At 43.1% G+C, this 20,307-nt stretch overlaps 1 protein-coding gene across 1 annotated transcript in view; it reads right to left on the reverse strand.

Moving 5' to 3' along the window:
* The window catches only part of RNF4 (ring finger protein 4), a 31,252-nt gene that overhangs the window by 10,597 nt on the left and 348 nt on the right, over window positions 1-20,307 (reverse strand). Inside the window, exons 2-5 of the mRNA XM_065405441.1 lie at window positions 6,369-6,536; window positions 5,709-5,829; window positions 4,525-4,604; window positions 1,558-1,567 (exon numbers count right to left, since the gene is read on the reverse strand). Coding sequence (XP_065261513.1) covers window positions 1,558-1,567; window positions 4,525-4,604; window positions 5,709-5,829; window positions 6,369-6,428 — 271 coding nt within the window. The 5' untranslated portion in view covers window positions 6,429-6,536. The remainder of the gene's footprint in view (window positions 1-1,557; window positions 1,568-4,524; window positions 4,605-5,708; window positions 5,830-6,368; window positions 6,537-20,307) is intronic.

The raw sequence follows: 20,307 nt of genomic DNA on the forward strand, positions 1-20,307 counted from the left end.
AACAAAAACCAAAAAAAAAAAAAAAAAAAAAATTCTGCTATTACTTTTTGAGTCTTTGGCTAGCTGTTCTTCAAATTGTTTTTTGCCCTTCCTAATTATATTTTTACACTTCATTTGCCAGAGTTTATGCTCCTTTCTATTTTCCTCACTAGGTTTTAACTTCCACTTTTTAAAGGATGCCTTTTTGCCTCTCACTGCTTCTCTTACTTTGTTGTTTAGCTACAGTGCCTCTTTTTTGGTTCTCTTACTATGTTTTTTAATTTGGGATATACATAAGTTGAGCCTCTATTATGGTGTCTTTAAAAAGTTTCCATGCAGCTTGCAGGGATATTATTTTTGGTGCTGTATCTTTTAATTTCTGTTCAACCAATCTCATTGGTTGGATATCCAACTTGAGGCACAAGGACCCGACTTTTCAGACTATTCAGCATTTTATAGCCCTGGGTAGATTCAGAATAGAGGTTCCACTGACTTCAGTTGCAGCTGAGAGTGTTCAGCACATCCACAAGTCAGGCCTCAACTATCACAGGTTGAGCACTTAGAAAATGAGCACATTAATGGCCACCTTTGTAAAGTTTTGTTTAAGTAAATTCCACAGGATCAGATAAAGATAAAATAGAATCAAATTTTCCAGGGCAGCATTCAGGGCCATAGATCATGAGATTATCCTCGCTCCCTGCAGTCTTCTGCCTCATTCACTACATACCTTTCAATTTCTGAAAGACGGGAGGGGAGAGGGGGGGAGAAAGAGGCAAAGGTCCAACAGACAATAGCATAATTCACCGCGTAACCTTGATTCATTCCTGTGCACCATCATTCAGTGCAATGAATGAGACAGTTCTGTGGAAAATATATAATTTGATCAGGTAACTGAAAACTATCACAATACCTATGAACCAGGGGAGTGAAGTAAGATTGCATGGACAACTGTAATTTTGGCATTTCCTGACTTTGCAACCTTAATGTTCTTTTAAGTTTTGTGTATGTAATATATGGAGTCTTGGAATGAGCATTTCTCTAAAGACTTTATTAGAAACCCGTAGTAGTGTCCCACCACATACACAAGCCAGGGGATTGGAGGGAGCATTTGAGATTTTGGCCAAGTTCCATTTTATTACAGACCAACAAATTAGACTTTGTATCTTCAAGTTTATCCTACTTTCTCAAACTATATCCACTACCATGTGTGGTAAAAGTGTTGAGAATTGTATTAAGGGACAATGACCACATTGGGGTTATTTCACGAAATAAGTGCTGATACAGCACATTAAATCTTCAGATGCTGTATTAAATAGTAGTATAAACCCAGGGAGCATTTCCTTAGCATGAGTGTGTTAATTACTAGTAATTAAAAGCAATAAAGTTGATTTGATTTCACTGACTAGTTTAGTTTGACACTGTAAGCAATATATACCTGAAGACAAATGAGACAGACAATTTTAAAGGGAGGCTAGTGGAAAGCATATTCTTGCTAGCAAGGTGTGCACATACCATACAATGCATTACAAAATGGTCACAATTCTGTTAGTTGGGAATATATGAAATAGGACTACTCACCTTCAACAATCTTTTATTAACACGAGGGAGAGAAGAGGGAAAAACAAAAACAAAAAAACAAAACAAAACCACAATTAAACTTTGTTGTGCACATATATGCATTATGGACAAACATCTCAGAAGACCACAGCTATGTTCATTCTTATTCGTTTGTAGCTGTATAAACGGAGCCAGGAGGCATGAGGCAGAGCAATAATCATGTGTATTGCTGGAAATTCGTCACCAACTCTGGAAGTCAAGCTAATGGTGTTGGCCATGCACCCTCATGGAAGATAATGTAAAATCCTGTTGTGACTTAACAGCTCATCATGGTACTACAGTAACAGATGCAAGCCATCTTGTTTTAAATCAGTACTGTAGTTTGTTTTAAGTTGCAATTCTCAGTCAACATTAGGATAAAAGGTCGACAAATTTAGAACCCCTTCAAAAAAGGGATATTTTCCTCGGAAGACTTGCGTGGGATTTTCAGAACTACCATAAATACTCGACCATAAGCCAGTTTGTTTATAAGCCGACCCCCCCAAGATGGATAAGTAAAAATGGAAAATTTTTATAACCCGTTCATAAGCCGACCCTATAATTCAGGGGTCAGCAAACTTTGGCTCCCGGGCCATCAGGATAAGCCGCTGGCAGGCCGAGATGGTTTGTTTACCTAGAGCATCCGCAGGCACGGAGGTAAACCTAAGTAAACAAAGTGTCCCGGCACGCCAGCTGCTTACCCCGGGGGGGCCGGGACAGCAACTGGTGGGGAAATTTTTTATTTTTTTTGGGGGGGGGGGGGGAAGAGAGAAATAAATATGAGAGAAACTGGGAGTCAGGGGAGTAACCTCTGTGACCACCCCCCACCTGACCCCACCCCTAGCTCGGGACCCCCACACTCTACCTATCCCATCCCTTCCCACCGTATCTGGGAAGGGCCGGGGAGGATGTCTCTGACCTGGCTGGAGCTGCTCCGGCAGGCTGGGCCAGACCGGGCGGCGCAGCCGCAGCACGTTCCAGCAGTCTGGGCCGGGTGACACGGCCGCAGCGTGTTCCGGCAGCATGGCCACAGCCTGCTCTGGGGGGTGAGGCCGAATGGCACAGCTGCAGCCTGCCAGCCCCGGAGCTGCAGCTGCTTTGGAGGCTGGGGGAAGAGCAGCTTGGCCAGAAGCGGTGAGGCTCTGGCCCCACCTCTTCCCTTCTGGCTGTGCTGCCTCTCCTTGCTCCCTCTGTTGGGGGGGGGGGGGCGCGGGGGGAGGGGCTGTGTCCCACCTCTCCCTCTCTATACCCGTTCATAAGCTGACCCCCTCTTCTGGTGCTTCCCTTTTTTACTAAAAAAAATTCGGCTTATGAACGAGTATATACGGTACTTCATTGACCTCTTTACCACTTACATCAATAGGAGCAGAAATAGGACAATGCTGAGTACTTTTGAAAATCCTATCCTTGTATCTCCTTCATCTGATGGCATTTTTTTCTGTGCAGTTTGGCTGCATCTATAGTGTACTATAACAAGCGTTTCTCAGTATTCAATTAAAACTGAGTGCTGTATCACGAAACATGGCTTCCGTGCAATTGTTACTGAATTTTGGGCTTTAATACTTCTGTTATATAGATATTGAAAAAGAGTTTACTACAAGTGAGCTTTTGTCTGTTGCATCATACTATAAAAAATATGGTCAATTAAAAAAATAAAAGCCATAAAGTTCAGAATATGGACTAAAGCTGACACCTCAAAATTGGCATATTTTCAAAAGTGATGAGCACCTAGTTAATGCAGCCAAGTATCAGAGGGGTAGCCGTGTTAGTCTGAATCTGTAAAAAGCAACAGAGAGTCCTGTGGCTCCTTTAAGACTAACAGAAGTATTGGGAGCATAAGCTTTCGTGGGTAAGAACCTCACTTCTTCAGATGCAAGTCTTGCATCTGAAGAAGTGAGGTTCTTGGGAGCATAAGCTTTCGTGGGTAAGAACCTCACTTCTTCAGATGCAAGACTTGCATCTGAAGAAGTGAGGTTCTTACCCACGAAAGCTTATGCTCCCAATACTTCTGTTAGTCTTAAAGGAGCCACAGGACTCTCTGTTGCTTTTTAGTTAATGCACGTTCACAAGTCAGGACACTTAGGTAGGTGTCAGAATAAGGACCAATGAGCTGAACTTTAGGAATCCATTTTAAAGTTTTGGTCTGCCACCTCTTTTCATTATGTTCCCAATTCTTGTCAGACCGACATTCAATATATCCATTTTGTTTTACGCACATATCTTGAAACAATGATAGTAGAAAATCCATTTCAGTAAAAAAAATAATTATTCATCAACATCTTAAACCCATAATCTTCCACATCTCTTTACTTAAAGCATGTTATCAATATGTCCTTTCAGAAAGTCCTGACTATCCTCCACAAGTGCCTGACACAGTAGTGAAGCAAGTTCCCTCTAAGTGTTAGATTGAAAGTAACACTGACAGTACTCTGTTATCATTTAGGAACATGCACTGAGGGCGGTGATTATGTACACTATTTAAAACTGAGTGTTCAAGAACAAGAAATGGGCAGTTTTCAGTTATTTAGAACCCCCACCCCTTTTTTTTTAAAAATAAAAAGCTGCATGACCTCAAAGGGCTACCATATGCTATCATTTAAACACAGATGACATCTGTGCTTAAAGATGGACATTACTGTCTCCAGTTTGCATTTTTACATGACATTTCACCAAGATACTTTTCAAAGAGTGCACTGGTATAATCTCAGAAAATTTCCCTGTAAGAGGTTCTAGTGTCCAAGGCTGTGGGAGATGCTATTGTTTAGCAAATAACGGCTGCTGGGTTTACCTACACTGTCAATGCATTACCTTTATCCAGACCATTTTGATAACATGGTCTGGGATATCTAATTGTGGCTTTAGTTGCCTTCCAAGTTCTAACCTCTAAGCAGCACAGCATTAACCTAATTTGACTAGAGTATTTAGATAAGTGCACCAATAGTTACTTACCACAACAGAATCATTGTGAGTTAGATCAACTACTACAGGTTCAGAAGATTCACATGTGAGATCTACTACTTCTTCACCAGCTTAAAATACAATGATAAGAGTCAAGATCATGCATGTAGAGCTGTATAACACCTGCCATTCCACAACAAGGTTCAGGCATGAACCTATAGAATGCTACCATTTACTAAATGCTGATAGTTTGTGTTCCCTCCCCAACCCTCTCCTTTAAGGCAGACATTGAACACATCTCTCAGGCTCTCGGCTCTCATTAAAATGCTAGGAGAGTTAATACTACTATTGCGTGTTTTGATTTGCAGCAACAGAAAAACTGCAGCAGTTGTTCTCCCCTCCTACCCCGTGCACATACTTCATTTTCTTAAACTTGGTGTGGTAACTTGTGTGAGGTAAGTATCAATATAAACTGGATGTATTACTTTAATATGGGGGGAGGGATAGCTCAGCGGTTTGAGCATTGGCCTGCTAAACCCAGGGTTAGGAGTTCAATCCTTGAGGGGGCCATTTAGGGATCTGGGGCAAAAAAAAAAAAATCTGTCTGGGGATTGGTCCTGCTTTGAGCAGGGGGTTGGACTAGATGACCTCCTGAGGTCCCTTCCAACCCTGATAGTCTAAGAATGTTATCAAGGAGGTCCTGGACTTCAATCTCGTACCTAGCAGCCTAAATTTGGCCTCCAGGACATCTCTCTGCTATCCTTCCCTATGTCATAGGTACAGGTACATTCAGAAGGCAAAGAAAAAGTCTTTACATTTCTAACCCTGTTGTGCTACGTTTTTGAGAAACAAGTTGTCTGAAGGCCTCTATCTTGAAGAGTAAGCCTAAAGAATAGTACAGCAAATTTCTACGCATCCTCTAAACTGTTTAGGATTAGGAAGTTAGATGGACACCAATGTTCTGTACTGGCTATCCTTCAACGAGCATTTCCTACCCCTCCCACCCTTTAAGAACTGGATTCTGAAGGTTTACTTTGATACCAGTACAAGTACATCTGAACAGTAGGAGGCAAGAATGGGGGTGGGGGGAAGACAGGGGGACTGCAGGCAGAAGGGGTGGATAGCCCCCCCCCCCAACCCATAATCTGCCTCTGCATGTGAACTGGGCTCCCAACGCTCCAGAAGCAATTTTTTCCATTATTATTATTAATTTATTTATTTTTTCTAAAGCTTACCACTTTCTTCAAGTTCTATTGGCTCTGCTTCTGAAGCCATTTCTGTAGCTGAAGCTACCAGTCTGTTTCGTTTTCGAGTTTGCCTAGAATTGATGGCTCCTCCACGACGTTTTCTTTGAGTCTAAGAGAAAAAAGAACATTTGTTTGTTTTTTAAAGCTAGTATTAATGCAGACCTGATCTTTAGAGAGAATGTTTTTAATTGCTGCTAACTGAAAGACTAAAGCATACATGTTTTTGTACGAATTCATTCCAATATCGGACTTGGAAATGCCAAAGTAAAGGCACCACCACAATGCTTCTTACCAGTTGGGCCAGGCAGGAAAGGTGCTTTCTGTGATCACTGGTGATCAAGAGGGCTATTTCACGATTACATCAACTGTTAGATTCAAACTGACTACTTCAGTTAGTTTGGACAAAAACAGGACTATTCCCAACATTAAGGTTTTTTTTGGAGTAATACTAACAATAGCTAGAGACATTAAACAGGACAGAATATGGGATTACATGGCATCTTAATTTACTTGTATTACAATCTGTATTTTCTCCAGGTTGTTCAGACCACACATTATGTTTTGAAATGGCACAAGTGGCTACAAGTCTAAAAATGATAAAGAACGAGATAATCAGTTATGCATTTACATCATTAAGAAAATACTTACTGTGCTCATGGTGTTTCTTGAATATAAAATACAGAAAAAAGTAAGAGGTACAGATACCATAAAATAAATTGCAAGGAGGCTACAATTTTCAACGCCTTATATTTCTTTAGGAAGTATACAATTAAAAGTCCAGATTTTTCAGTATCTTAAAATGTTGCTCTTCCAAACCTATAAAGAAAAGGAGAGAGAAGATTACCTGCCTGTAATTCTTGCTCTCTTAAGTACAGCCATCTCTATCAATTCCCATTTTTGAGTCAATGCTTCCTGCAGGAGACCAGTCAGGAACTCCCATAGTTTAAGATTTGAGCCTCTGAGGCATCGAAAGGTATGTCTCAAACACTTGCTATGCTATCCTACTCCCAACACCTACAATCCAATGTCAGTTTATTATTGTATTGGGAAAGAACCTAAAAGCCCAAATGAGGTTTCCTTTGAAAGAAGAAGTGGTAACTCTTAGAAGGAGCCAATTATGTGTGCATACAAATTACAGAACCACCAAACTTGGGGGAGGAGTCAGGGTTGGGGACTGTTAACCCAAAACTTACCATCTTTAGTGAGCAACAATTACAGACAAGTAATTCTCTTTTATCCAGGAAATACCCATCTCCAGATTCAAATATATGGAAACTGAATAGCTACACATGGGTGTCTCTAAAACAAATGGAACCCAGAAGTTGGAGCTTACAGAAGGAAAGAGAACAACATTTGGGCATCCCTAGATAGGGGAATAGATTCCATAACAGAATCTAAAATTATCTGAACTTAGATGTGTGTCTTGATGTCAGAACTAAGCAACGCTTTTGTCCATAAAGCTGATGACATGGCTGCTCTGCCTGTCTCTGGCATGAAGGGGTCTGAACTTAGCTGCCGAAGTTGTTCTGCCCCAAAATGTCCTTATAGCTTGGCAGCAGTTCAGCTATTGTTCTTGTAGTAATAAGTGAATCTGTTGCATTACTGTCAAATGAAATGAGCTAAATTGACACTCATCTGCACCAGATTAAGCCCAGCGACCTTGATTCTGGTCCTTCAAGGCCCTAATTGATGCAGACTGCCTTGAAGGCTGTATGATGAGCATAAAGGAGCTCAGGAGTGCTTTTAGGCATGCTGCAGGACATGATGGTGAGTTGCATCTGGACCAGATGGCACATCCTAGCCAATTCAACTATATGTAACTCCAGGGTATCATCCAGCTACAGATTGACTACTTCTTCAGGCCACTAGGTTATCTTCCATCAGACCTGCAAATGACCAAAACAAAGGTGGCAAGAGATGAGAGAAAGAACAAAAATGTGCTTGCAGCATCAATGATCCATCAAGAAAGACTCACCCAAGCTCTCCAGACCAGAATGTTCATTAGACAAGATGCAATTTCAATACAAAATTCCTGAGAGTAGTTCCGAGAAACCCAGTGTATCATAGCCATACTTCTATATCTAGTTGAGAAGATGCTTTTTCAGCATACAAGATGCACTCTTCTACACTCCTTAAAGATGAGGGATAAGCAAAGCAACTGGGAGGACGTCAGAGAGGTGAACAGCAAAAGCTATCTAGAGTCTTTATTGGTTCCCCACAACTGTAGTAGCTGAGCACCAGACCAAAAGTAGAGCTAGTTCAAAAAATCTGATTTCAATTGCGTGGGACTGGGAGCTATCATGAGTCGGTTGCCAGGAGGATCTTCCCGAATATGGTGATCCCCGTCTTGGAGACTGATGACAGCATGCTGGTGACCAGTGGCTTCGGTCCCCCGATCAGTCCCAAGCTCTTGGCAAAGCGAGGGGTCGGTCTAGGTGCTCCTGCCGGGGGGTACGTGCCTCGGTGGTTCTGCGTCAGGCTACTGGCGAGGTACGCCTCAAATCCCGCTGTTGATGCCCAAGGTCCAGGGACCGAAAAGGGTTCCGCTAAACCAGCCTCTCTGGCTCTAAGGTGTGACGACTTTGGGTGGGCGAGCGGTGGCGGGACGTCCCTCGCGATCGGGAACGGTGCCGCTGAGGCGGGGATGTATGCGGAGGTCCCAAGGCGGGTTTACCCTGAGACCTGGGTACCGCTGGAGCCGGTGTGGGTGGCACCGGGAGCATCAGGATCTCCTGAGCTGCCTGCAGAGCTTTGGGCATCTATGGCACCTGAAGCTGACGGAGGTCTGTGTCGCTATCCAGGGACGCAGGCAAGGTATGGGATGGGCTCCACCGCTCACCTTGAGCTGGAGCCTGACTTCCGGGGGGGGGGGGGGGGAAAGAGAGAGAAGAGAGGAGAGAGGGGCATTGAGCTGCCCAGCGCAGGTCTTGGCTTGCCCCCAGCCCTCTCCTTTCTCTTGCGGGATGTAGGAGATCGTCCCCGCACAGTCTTCTTCGGCTTCTTGGCCAGAGCCATGGAGGGGGAATGGTGCCGGCCTATGGACGGTGCCAGCTGGGCACTCCACACCGATGCTCGGTACCAAGTCAGACCTTTGCTCTGGTGCCGGAGTGAGTGCCGACTCCCTCAGGAGCGCTCCAAGGCAGTTGTCATGCTCCTTTTTAGTCCTGGGTTTGAAGGACTTTCAAGTACACTTGTTGCTTATATGCCCTTCGCCCAAGTACCTAAGAGCTGCTATGGAGATTGCTGATGGGCATGGGCAGCAATTGCAGGGCTTAAAGCCTGGGGAAGGCTTTAAGAACTACTACTAAGGGTAACTACTAACTATATACAACTAAACTACAGGTTCTGCAAAGTTCGCAAGAACGGAGAATAATTAACGCTAGCCGAAGCAGCGGACGTTCCAGTACCGTCACTGGCGGGAAGAAGGAACCGAGGGTGAGGGGAGCCAGTGGCGCTCCTTATACCGTGCCAAGTGGGCACCACTCTAGAGGGGACCAGAGCCAGTCCCCTATGGATACTGCTAAGGGAAAAACTGGCACTGGTGTATGTGGTGAGCACACACCCCTAATACGGAATGGACATGAGCACTCAAAAGAAGAAGAATAGGTATTGGAGTGTGGTGTGCCTGAGGCACATCTGCAGTTGCCACAGGATCAAACCTGATTACCTTTGGGAATTCCTGCCAGATCTCTCAATGGAAGCAGAATTGATAATCTGTATTATGGAGATGGCTACATTTGGACAACTACTGAGAAACTGTCATTATATCAGAGTGGGTCAGCACCAACACAAGCCAGCTGAAGAGAGTTGAACTCAAAAGGAAACAAGTTCCAAAACCCTATCCTGCCTATATTTTTAAAGTCCTCATTACACCAACTTTTAAACTGACATGCAGAAGATACCTATTCATGCCAGGAGAATTGTAAAGCTTGCATCTGTAAAACTGTAGGCAAGCTTAATTAGGAGACATTTAAAGATGAAGCTTCAAACATAATTTAAAAAAAAAAAATCTTTTTCCGTTTCTGTTATACCTGCAAAGTTCAGATTGGAGTCCAGTTGCTCACTTTCTTCTGAAGTCTACTCTTTGCAATTATTCGGACTTCTAAGTGTCTTTCAATTTAGGACTAATAGATTGAAAATAACTACTTGAGTAGATACACTGACATTAGCAAAGGCTTCCAAATACGCACTCAAAAGCAATTTAAATACAGTTTATTTTGAAACATTCTTCAGGAAAACTAGAAAAAAAAACTACTAACTCATACGATAGCACTCTTAGTAGTAATATATGTTTCCCTCTGCAAATTTGTGGTTAACAGAATGATAAATAAAAATTCAGTTGCATAAGTTTATAGTTTCCTGTTATGTTTAATGGTAGCTTCTTTACAATGGGTAAGATATTTTTTCTCCTCTATACAGCCTTGACTCAAACAGCAAAGTACCAGAGTCTTACAAACCAAGGATAAAAATGCAGCATTAGGATTCATCTTTAGTACTTCACCAGTGCTACACAAGTTTTCATAACAGCAAAGTGGAGAAGCATTGCTACAACAGCCAAAGGTCAATTTTTTGGCAAGTGTCTTATTTGATAAAGTTCTCTGAACACAGATTAATAGTATACAGCTTTTCCATTTACAGAAGCAAACCCTACAGTTAAGGTTACATATGGAATCTCATACAATTACAACCCCATTTTCTCTCATAATGTCGAAAAAAATTTGTTCTTTGGGGTTACAACTTTCATCTCTGGGTTAAAACCAAGCAAGAACTCATTCCAGGAAGTCTGAATTTTTAGCTATCTGAGTTACAGGAAAGATTAGGAAAGAGAGAAGAAAGGAGAATGGGTTTTCTGCTTTGAGACATAAGAGATTGTTTTTTGTCCATCAATAACTTATAGGTGGGCAGCAAAGCTCCAAACTTGCCAAGTTTGGAGCAGAATCTCACTGGTATCATTTCCCTCACCACCTCCTCCAATATATTTGTCACTCTCTCTCCCGTCTTGTTCCTTCACCCAATCTCTCCCATGACATGCAAGTATCTTGCTTTGAGAGCACTGGGAAAGGTGGGTTCTTGACCACATCTCTCCCCAGCTACAGCCATTTGGTTCCACTGAAGGTGGCTAGAAGCTAAACATAAATAATGGGGCGTTTTCTGCACCTTGGCCAATCATATCAATAGCTGTGATCATGATGGTTATGAACTGGCCAGTGCTGAGAGCATAGTAAAAGTTACAGCTGAGAAAAGCCAGTTGCAGTTTGCCAGAGAGAGTGGAGCATTCAAGTCTATATATTCCTTGCACAAATTCAAAAAGCCATTTTGAAGTCCTCTCTGATTAGGCTGCTCCTAAAACAATCTGCATAGTCTCTCGGACGGCTGTGGCCTCTCCCTCACTAGGGCATGGCTAACTCACAAAAAAGAAGAGCTGGTTTGTGCACAGTTTTGCTGTTTGATGCTGAATATTAGAAATTCAAGCTTTGTCTGCCCTGGAAGACTAACGGATTACCAGAGAATAATTCATGACACCAGAAAAATCCATGAAAATTAAACTTGATTAACTGAAGAGTGGTGTTTTTTAAAATTCTATTTAAAAGACTGTTTAATTTAACAAATATTTTTTACACAAATGCCTACAACGAACAGTTGAAAGAAAAAACTGAACAGCATGCCTTTAACTAAGGACCAAGGATGCTAATAACCCTAAGCAGAAAAATGCCTTTAAAAACCCACTTTTGTCTGTTTATATATCAGAAAGAAACAAGTGTACAACCCCAAATTCTCTTTTGCGGGTCATCTTCAACATCAGAACAAAGGTAAAATTGTGGGTATAAACAAGTTCAGACTGGAGATTTTAGGATCTCAGAATTTGCTGAATGGAGCAAAGATTTCCAACTTCTTGTTAAAAAACAAAATAAACCACCTCTCTTCTGCAACAGTCTCTGAACCATGTATACGATTCTCAGCTGCCTGGTTTATTCAGATGTGGAGAAAGCCATCTACCTCTAAGCATTAGATGGTAGCATGAACTCACTCTATTCCTTAAAGCAAACAATCTCAAAAGGATCAGGACTATTCAAGTTAGTGAAAAGAATAAGCTGTAATATGATTTTATAAAATAATATATGGCACAGGGAAGATTGATTGGGTGCATCTATAGTGGGAAAACCAAGGCCAAGATTTAAAGCAGTGGGTACCTGAAGTTAAGTTCTTGAGTAAGTAGCCTGATTTTCAATAATGCTAAGCACCTAACAGCGCACATTAACTTCAATGGGAGCTGCTAAGTCAGCAAGTGACTAAAAATGGATTTTTTAAAAAAAAGCCTACACTTTTAAGCTACTGTTACTAAAAGTTTTGAACATAAGAATGGCCATACTGGGTCACACCAAAGGTCCATCTATCCCAGTATCCTGTCTTCTGACAGTGGCCAATGCCAGATGCCCCAGAGGGAATGAACAGAACAGGTAATCATCAAGTGATCCATCCCCTGTTGCCCATTCCCAGCTTCTGACTTTTGGCCTAAGGGAAAGCTGAGAAAACTAAAGTTTAAGAGACTGCATATATAACCCACAGAGTTAACAGTAATGAGATGTCATAGTAAAGAACTTAAAAAGCAAGATTACACATTCATTCTAATATCCAATACTAGATAGGAGGACAATTCATAATGGATATTAATGCTCACAGTGCATGACAGACTATCAGTTTTCCCCATAGGCCTGTTATTGCCAAACTGACCATTGTGCTGTATTATTTTTAGGTCCAGAAGGATTATATTTTTTAATCCCTAAGTGTTAATTTCACTGTACACACACAAACCGATGGAAAAAAATACTTCTACCAATAGCTGAAATTTATAAATAGGCAAAGAAAGAAAAATGCTGCTTGAGAACTTACTGAAGTTTTATTTAAGGCTATTTACTTTGTATATTTTGACATATGTTGACAATTTGTGTTTTAAAGGTTATAAAGTTTTAACGTTGAGTCTCAATGTCAACTGTTATTAAATATTAGGGTACTTCTACACCACCCACGTTACAGCATGGCCGTGGCAGCGCTGTGACGTGGGCAGTGTAGACACGCTTTATCGCCGGGGGAAGAGCTCTCCCGGCGATTAAAAAACACCCCGAATGAGAAGTGGTAGCTTTATTGCCGGGCAAGCGCTGTCTATACTGGTGCTTTTCAGTGCTAAAACTTGTGTCACTCAGGGGTGTGTTTTTTCACACCCCTGAGCGGCAAAAGTTTTAGCGCTGAAAGTGGTAGTGTAGACACCGCCTTAGAGAGACAAGGTAGGTGAGGTAACAGATCTCGTCCTTCGATCTAGAAAAGGTACACAGCATCTCAGCTAAATACAAGGTGGAACAGATTGTTTAGCATTACTAGTTAATGCACATTTCAAGGGAACATTTAAGGGGAAGTGGCCCATTAACACCCCTCCAGTCATATAGCTTGTTGTAATAAGCCATAAACCCAATGTCTTTATCCAATAGAGAAGATTGCATCATAGAACAGACCACCTAAATACACAGAGAAAAAACTTAAGAAATAAAAACCCCTCCAACCCCTAGTTGTCACTGAACACCCCACACTACAACCCAAATAGCTACAACCCATACTCAATGGGGACCCCATCCTGAAAGAAATCTTTCCTGAACCACCTCTTCTGGCCTTCAAACACCACTTTAGCCTCTCCAAGTTCATCATCAGAAGCAAGCTCCCTGCAGACCAGGACACACAAACTCCAAGCCGCATCAGACCCTGCCAGAACAGATGCAAAACCTGCAGACACATCTCCACTGCCACAATGATCAACACCTCCCACAACACACGTTTCCAAGATTCATGGGTCCTACACATGCGTATCACATACGGTGTGCCTCATCCAGTGCACTAAATGCCCTGATAACAACTGTGGGGTCAGGCCAGGCAGTCACTACTTGCTTTCTATGAACTCACAGGAAAATGATGATTAAAGAGGTGTTAACAGGCCACCCCTTATGACTAGAGGGGTGTTAACAGGCCACTTCACCTCAGATGGTCCCTTAAACATGCGTCAGCTAGTTATGCTAAACAATCTGTTCAATCTTTTACTTAGCTGTGACACTTTGAGTATGTTTCCCTGACATAAAGAAGAAATCTGCGTAAGCTCGAAAGCTTGTCTCTCTCACCAACAGAAGTTGGTCCAATAAAAGTTATTACCTCACCCCGCTTGTCTCTCGGGACCAACACAGCTACAACACCACCGTGTACAACGATGAAAGTTATTAAATATTGTCTGACCCTTAGTATTTTCTGCAACTATGAAAATAAATTAAAAATTAAAAAAATGCTTAAAAACAAAAAAAAATTCTGCCAAGCCTAGCTATGTTCTTAAAAACATTAAAAATAAATAAATAAATAATAATTAAAAAAAAACCACACACACCCCTGCCCACTGAAGCATCTGCAACTGCCCAGCAGAAGAGAGAGACCATTGGTCAACAGACAACTACTACATTCTCAATTTTACTGCCTTCATGAGCCCTTTCAATGGCAACTTTAAACTCAGTTTCTTCCTTTCACAACAAGAGAGGTGGAGGGGAAGTTAAATGTGAAGAATTATGACCCCAATCCTGCAAAGACATATGTACCCACTTATAGGGGACTGCGCATAGTGTGGGATTACTTGGTATGTAAGAATTACTTGGTGCCTAGGTTAATAACTAAGAAGAGAACATCTTCAAGTGGAGTTTTACCAGAATTTTCTAGTGGTCTGGTTTGTAACTTGTGGGGGCCCTAAGGATTTCATTATTACTACTCTGTGGGAACGGCTTTCCTGGATATTTTAATACTGTACAAGTATCAGGGGGTAGCCGTGTTAGTCTGTGTCTACAAAAACAACAAGGAGTCTGGTGGCACCTTAAAGACTAAGATTTATTTGGGCATAAGCTTTCATGGGTAAAAACCTCACTTCTTCGGATGCAGTGAGGTTTTTACCCACGAAAGCTTATGCCCAAATAAATCTGTTAGTCTTTAAGGTGCCACCAGACTCCTTGTTGTTTTAATACTGTACAGTCTCTCTCCATTCTTTTCCACCAGCAATGTTTTCTTGGGGTCCACTCAAGAAGCTATTGCATCAGGGCCAGGACTAGGTTAAAGGGAAACAGATAAAAGGAGGCTACAGCTAAAAAGGTCACTTGGTGGCTACATTGTATTACTGGGGCCATTAAATATTGTGTATGTTTTATTCTGGGGTTGAAGCTACTCTACATATATATTTGTGGGACTAAATAAATTTTCCTTAGAAGTATTTGGGAAGGCAGGCAGTAGGCTGCATGATGTCTTTGTAGTTTCACACAGGGCAGGGACTACTGCTCACACAGAGTAGCTTCACAAAGCAACATTTTAGTGAAAGTCAATTGAGATCCCTGTGCCTCCAATTGGGGAAAATACTCTGGAGGGGAAAGCATGAGTGTGCGTACACCAGGGTCCAGGAGGAAGATTACATGCAGTCTCCAACAACACACCTGTCACAAAAGGATTCAGGACACTAGCCCCCTTTACAAAGATAAAGTACTTCAAATAAAAAATGCAGACCTAGGGGAAAAAAAAAAAAAAGAAGAAGAAGAAGAAGAAGAAGAAAGATGCAATGAATTTTAGCTTTGTCCCAGGTCAAAGAGTTACAGAAATTAACTGATGCAGAAAACCCACAAAACAACCTAAAGTATTCCCCCCCGCATAATACTTAAAAATATTGGAGAAAGTGTGTTTCAATTTAGCATTTCTCCCCAACCCTTCTAGTTTGCAATACTAACAGGGCTGCATTTGGACAATATGGAAATAGTGGAACAGTCTAGAAATAGGAATTGAATCATCTATTGTCACTGACCAAAATGAAGAAGCCTGGGGTCAAAGCCAAAGCCTGTGGCCCACAGCAGAAGCCTGAGGGATTCAGCCCTGGGTGTCAGGGTTCAGGTTACAGCCCCCACCCACCTGGGGCTGAAGCTCTTGGGCTTTGGCCTCTTTCCCACCCCCTGGCTCAGGCTTTGGTCCCTCCTCCTAGGGTTGCATAGTAATTTGTGTTATCAGAATGGGGTTGTGGTGCAATGAAGTTTGAGAAGACCCTGCTTTACAAATTAGGGGTCCCTTCTCTTCACTGATATTGCTGTATTTGCCAAGCTCCACGTTTGTAGACCTAATGAACACATGGGGAAAAAATTATAGCTCATAGAGAACTAAAATAAGGCACAAAGTCCCCAAAGGCTATTTTTATTTGAAGTTATAAAGTGGGGTGCTCTTTTGTTTTTACATTAGCAACAACTCTTTTCTACCTTGTATTTGATAGAACGTGGCTGTCTGGGGACTAGTAGTTACTTCAAAGTGTCAAAAGTGAAGACATTTCAGCTGAGGGGAGAAGGGATTTTTAGAATGTTTTAATTTTTTTTAAATCCCTTGTGAAAAGTAGGAATTTTCTGTAATATTTTTACGAAGCCTATGTGTGCTTCAGTTTCCTTCTCACTTTCCATTGCTACCCAGTGGGTGCAAAAGGGACAACGCTGATCCTGGAACAGTGCAGGAAACACAAGTGCAGAATAAATGGGTTATTAAAGGATTGGTTAAAACTGACACAGATCAACAGAGGCTCCAGAGACAATGGAAGCCCCAAGGACCGAATGATCTACACTTGACAGCAGGAAGCTCCAGCAAGTGGGGTGAACTCAGCATGGCCCTGCCTGGAGACAAAAAGAGTGGGAGCTGACCAGCAGGGGATGAAGAGTGGACTTCTGGAAGAGGCTGGCTGTTTTCACCTGGCACTCTCCAAAGGGTCAGAGAGAGACAGGCCCTAAGGTGGAATCTACTACAGCAGGGGTAGGCAACCTATGGCACACATGCCGAAGGTGGCACGCAAGCTGATTTTCAGTGGCACTCACACTGCCTGGGTCCTGGCCACCGGTCCAGGGGGGCTCTGCATTTTAAATTTAATTTTAAATGAAGCTTCTTAAACATTTTTAAAGCCTTATTTACTTTACATACAACAATAGTTTAGTTATTTATTATAGACTTATAGAAAGAGACCTTCTAAAACCCTTAACATGTATTACTGGCATGCGAAACCTTAAATTAGAGTGAATAAATGAAGACTCAGCACACCACTTCTGAAAGGTTGCCGACCCCTGTATTACAGCTTGGCTGGTGGAGTCCATCTGGCCAAGCCAGAGTAATAGGTCTTTTACTTACCTTCTCTATGCTAACCTAAGGACTTAAAATGCTGTGTTCTAGCTGACTATTAAACCCTACTGTTTTGAAAACGCAGCCTGGTGTCACGGAAAATACTTGCTGTGGTGCGTTAGTCCCTGAAGAGCGCAGAGTCTCTAATCGGGAGGCTATCTGAAATGAACAAGCTGGGCAGAGCTCATGCTATGGAGCAAGAGTGCTTGAGCCTAGAGGCTCAGTCCCAGAGGCAGAGAGGATGTGTGGCCTACCCTGAAGGAAGAGTGAGACCCCTTGGGGGTCTGCGTTACTGAAGGGGTTCCTCCAAGAGACTGTTTAAAAGCTGGGCCATAGCACTGATCCTGTGGACCCATGACATGTCTATCAACTCAAACACTGACAAACATTTGAAAGAAGTTTTAAACAAAATTTAGAGCCCTGCGCATATACAAATTTATATCCACGGATGCGGATATAAATCGGTATCCGTGGAACCACAGGGCTCTCCCAGGAACCGCAGCAGTGAAAGGAGCCGAACGTGGGACCGCTGCTCCAGGAGCCAGCACCCTGCGCCCGTAGATCCTCTGGCATAGCTGTACCACCTGCAGCCCCGCCCTGAGCCCTTCCACGCAGCTGTCTGCGTCTCCCATCTGGGGGCATGCGCGCTGCATGAACACAAGAGCGAGACCAGGGACAGCTGACTGTGAGCCTGGTGCTCACCAGGTTCCGCTCATAGCGATTTATATCCACAGATATAAATTTGTATCTGTGCAGGGCTCTAAAAACTTGAGCACTCCACCTCTGCCCATGTTGAATTAAGTACTAAAATAACCTTGTACTCCAGTTCTCTAGTTTCACAAGGAATCCTGGTTAAAGAACTGGGGGGTGGGGGGGAGAGGGAGAAATGTTGTAAAAAAGGTTTCATGTCTTTTTTTATGTGAACATGGGAAGCACTCCTTTTTCAGGTCATCTAACAACCAGACGCATGATAGAATATTGGTCTGGAACCCAAAACAAAAAAGTTGTCTCAAATTAAACAAATTGTTGGTGCATGAAAGGAATGTCTAGTTACAGAAAATGCCTGGCTGTTTCTGATACAGCCTTGGTAGTTGTAAGTGCCTAAAATTGGCTTTAAAGAGGACTTGGGGAAGCTGATGGTTTTTTTTGTTCATTTTGGGAGAAGTTTCTATAGGGATATGAATGTAAATGAATATTTTTGATTTTGGCACAGAAACATACTATTAATCTCAGTAAAAAAAGTGACATGTAGACAACGCTCAGTGTCAAATTTATGAAGCTTAAATGAATCTGAGTTTTTGATAAACCTTGACCTAGAAAGAAAAGCAGCTGTTTATTAAACTACTGAATATCTTTAACCTTTCATTGCATCTCATAGCAAAATCTGTATTAAATTGTAGGATGAGATAGGAAGAAAAACCACACCACATTCCTCCCTCAAATTCAAGAGTTCTCCACACATTGCTATTGTTCTTGTCTTACAATCCTCCCATAGGGACTTTGTTACAGTTGCGTCATGAAAACGCTACAATTAAAACACTATTTTGACTGACACAGAGCACAGTTCCTGCTAGCCAAGTGCTATTTCCGACAGTAAGCCTTGTTTACACTAGAGAAGGTTTGACAGACTATTTCTTCTATTAACACCACCAGTTCAGTTCCACCAGCATTTACAACACTGGGAAGCACACAGAGAGAATCTACTAACCTTTTAGGCACCTTGTCAATCAGCCTTGCTCTGAGCAATTAGATGACATTGCTTAAAATGCTGATGGTCCATCTATGCTAGGGACTTGTCTACACTAGGAATAAAGGTGTATTAACACAAGCATTGAAACCCTAAAGTAGACTAAGCAAATTTTAACATGTTAGCTGGTTGAGTTTCAATGTTCAGTCTGTACAGGGGTTAGTAAGACAATTCACAGAAACAATGTACCTGACATGGTCAGGAAAACATGAAATGCTAATGCCTCAGTCTTGGAAATTTCATCACCTCCTTTCTTGATCACTTTGACCACCACCAACCTGCCTACCACTCAGGCCCATAGCCTGACTTGAACCTCTCTCTAGGTCCTCATATCCAAGAGATTTCTCCATAACATCTCTAAGGCCTGGTCCACACTAACCCCCCACTTCGAACTAAGGTACGCAAATTCAGCTACGTTAATAACGTAGCTGAATTCGAAGTACCTTAGTTCGAACTTACCGCGGGTCCAGACGTGGCAGGCAGGCTCCCCCGTCGATGCCGCGTACTCCTCTCGCCGAGCTGGAGTACCGGCATCGACGGCGAGCACTTCTGGGATCGATCCCAGAAGATCGATTGCTTACGGCCGGACCAGGAAGTAAGTGTAGACCTGCCCTAAGATATGGCCTTTCCTATCCAGCCGCACTGCTAAAACTCTCATCCAAGCTCTCATCTTGATAGTGCAACATTCTTCTCACCAGCCTTGAAAAATGCAATCTTCCCCCACCCATACCCATTCAGAATGCTGCTGCAAAGATAATGTTCCTAGCTCATTGCCAGAACCATGTCACCCCTCTCTTTGAATCCCTCCACTGGCTCCCCTTCTCTGTTGCATTTCCCAAACCTGAAGAAGAGCACTGTGTAAGCTCGAAAGCTTGTTTTTCTCACCAACAGAAGTTGGTCCAATAAAAGATATTACCTCACCCTCCTTGTCACTCTGATATGATACACAGTCAGTTCAGGAGTTGATCAGGAAGGAGCAATAACCACACCCCCTTTCCGTATGGAATGTGAGGGAGCAGAGCCAGGATTGAGGGGGGGAGGGGCAGTGATCCCCTACAGGCCCAATTCCCTCAGGGCAGTCAGGGAGGAAGAAAGCAAGAGAAGGTTAATGGGGGCAATGGCCTGACAGACCCCTCTCCCTCTATTACAGTGAGATGATCAGCAAGACTTTGGCGGAGGGGAGCAGCATTCGGAGGTAATTCTTGCCCTGGGAAAGAACACAATGGGAACAGCAGATCTCAAAGGCCCGCCTCATTCTAAGATGGGCAGGAAAGAGTGGAGGTAACAGCACGTACATCTGGAGATGGGGGGGGGGGGGGGAAGAGACATCTGGAGACAGGGATGGGGGGGAGGGACAGAGGGACTGGAGCGCGGCTAGGGCTCAGGCCCAAGGGAAGGGAGGCCACAGGCCCGTCTCGCGGAAGGGAGGGGGGACGGGGGGACGAGGGAGAAGGGAAGGGAGGCCACAGGCCCGTCTCGCGGAAGGGAGGGGGGACGGAGGGACGAGGGAGAAGGGAAGGGAGGCCACAGGCCCGTCTCGCGGGGGAGGGGGGGACGGACGAAGGAGAAGGGAAGGGAGGCCACAGGCCCGTCTCGCAGAAGGGGGGGGGGGGACGAGGGAGAAAGGAAGGGAGGCCA

The sequence above is a fragment of the Emys orbicularis genome, chromosome 5 (genome assembly GCF_028017835.1).
Source record: "Emys orbicularis isolate rEmyOrb1 chromosome 5, rEmyOrb1.hap1, whole genome shotgun sequence".
Taxonomy (NCBI): domain Eukaryota; kingdom Metazoa; phylum Chordata; order Testudines; family Emydidae; genus Emys; species Emys orbicularis.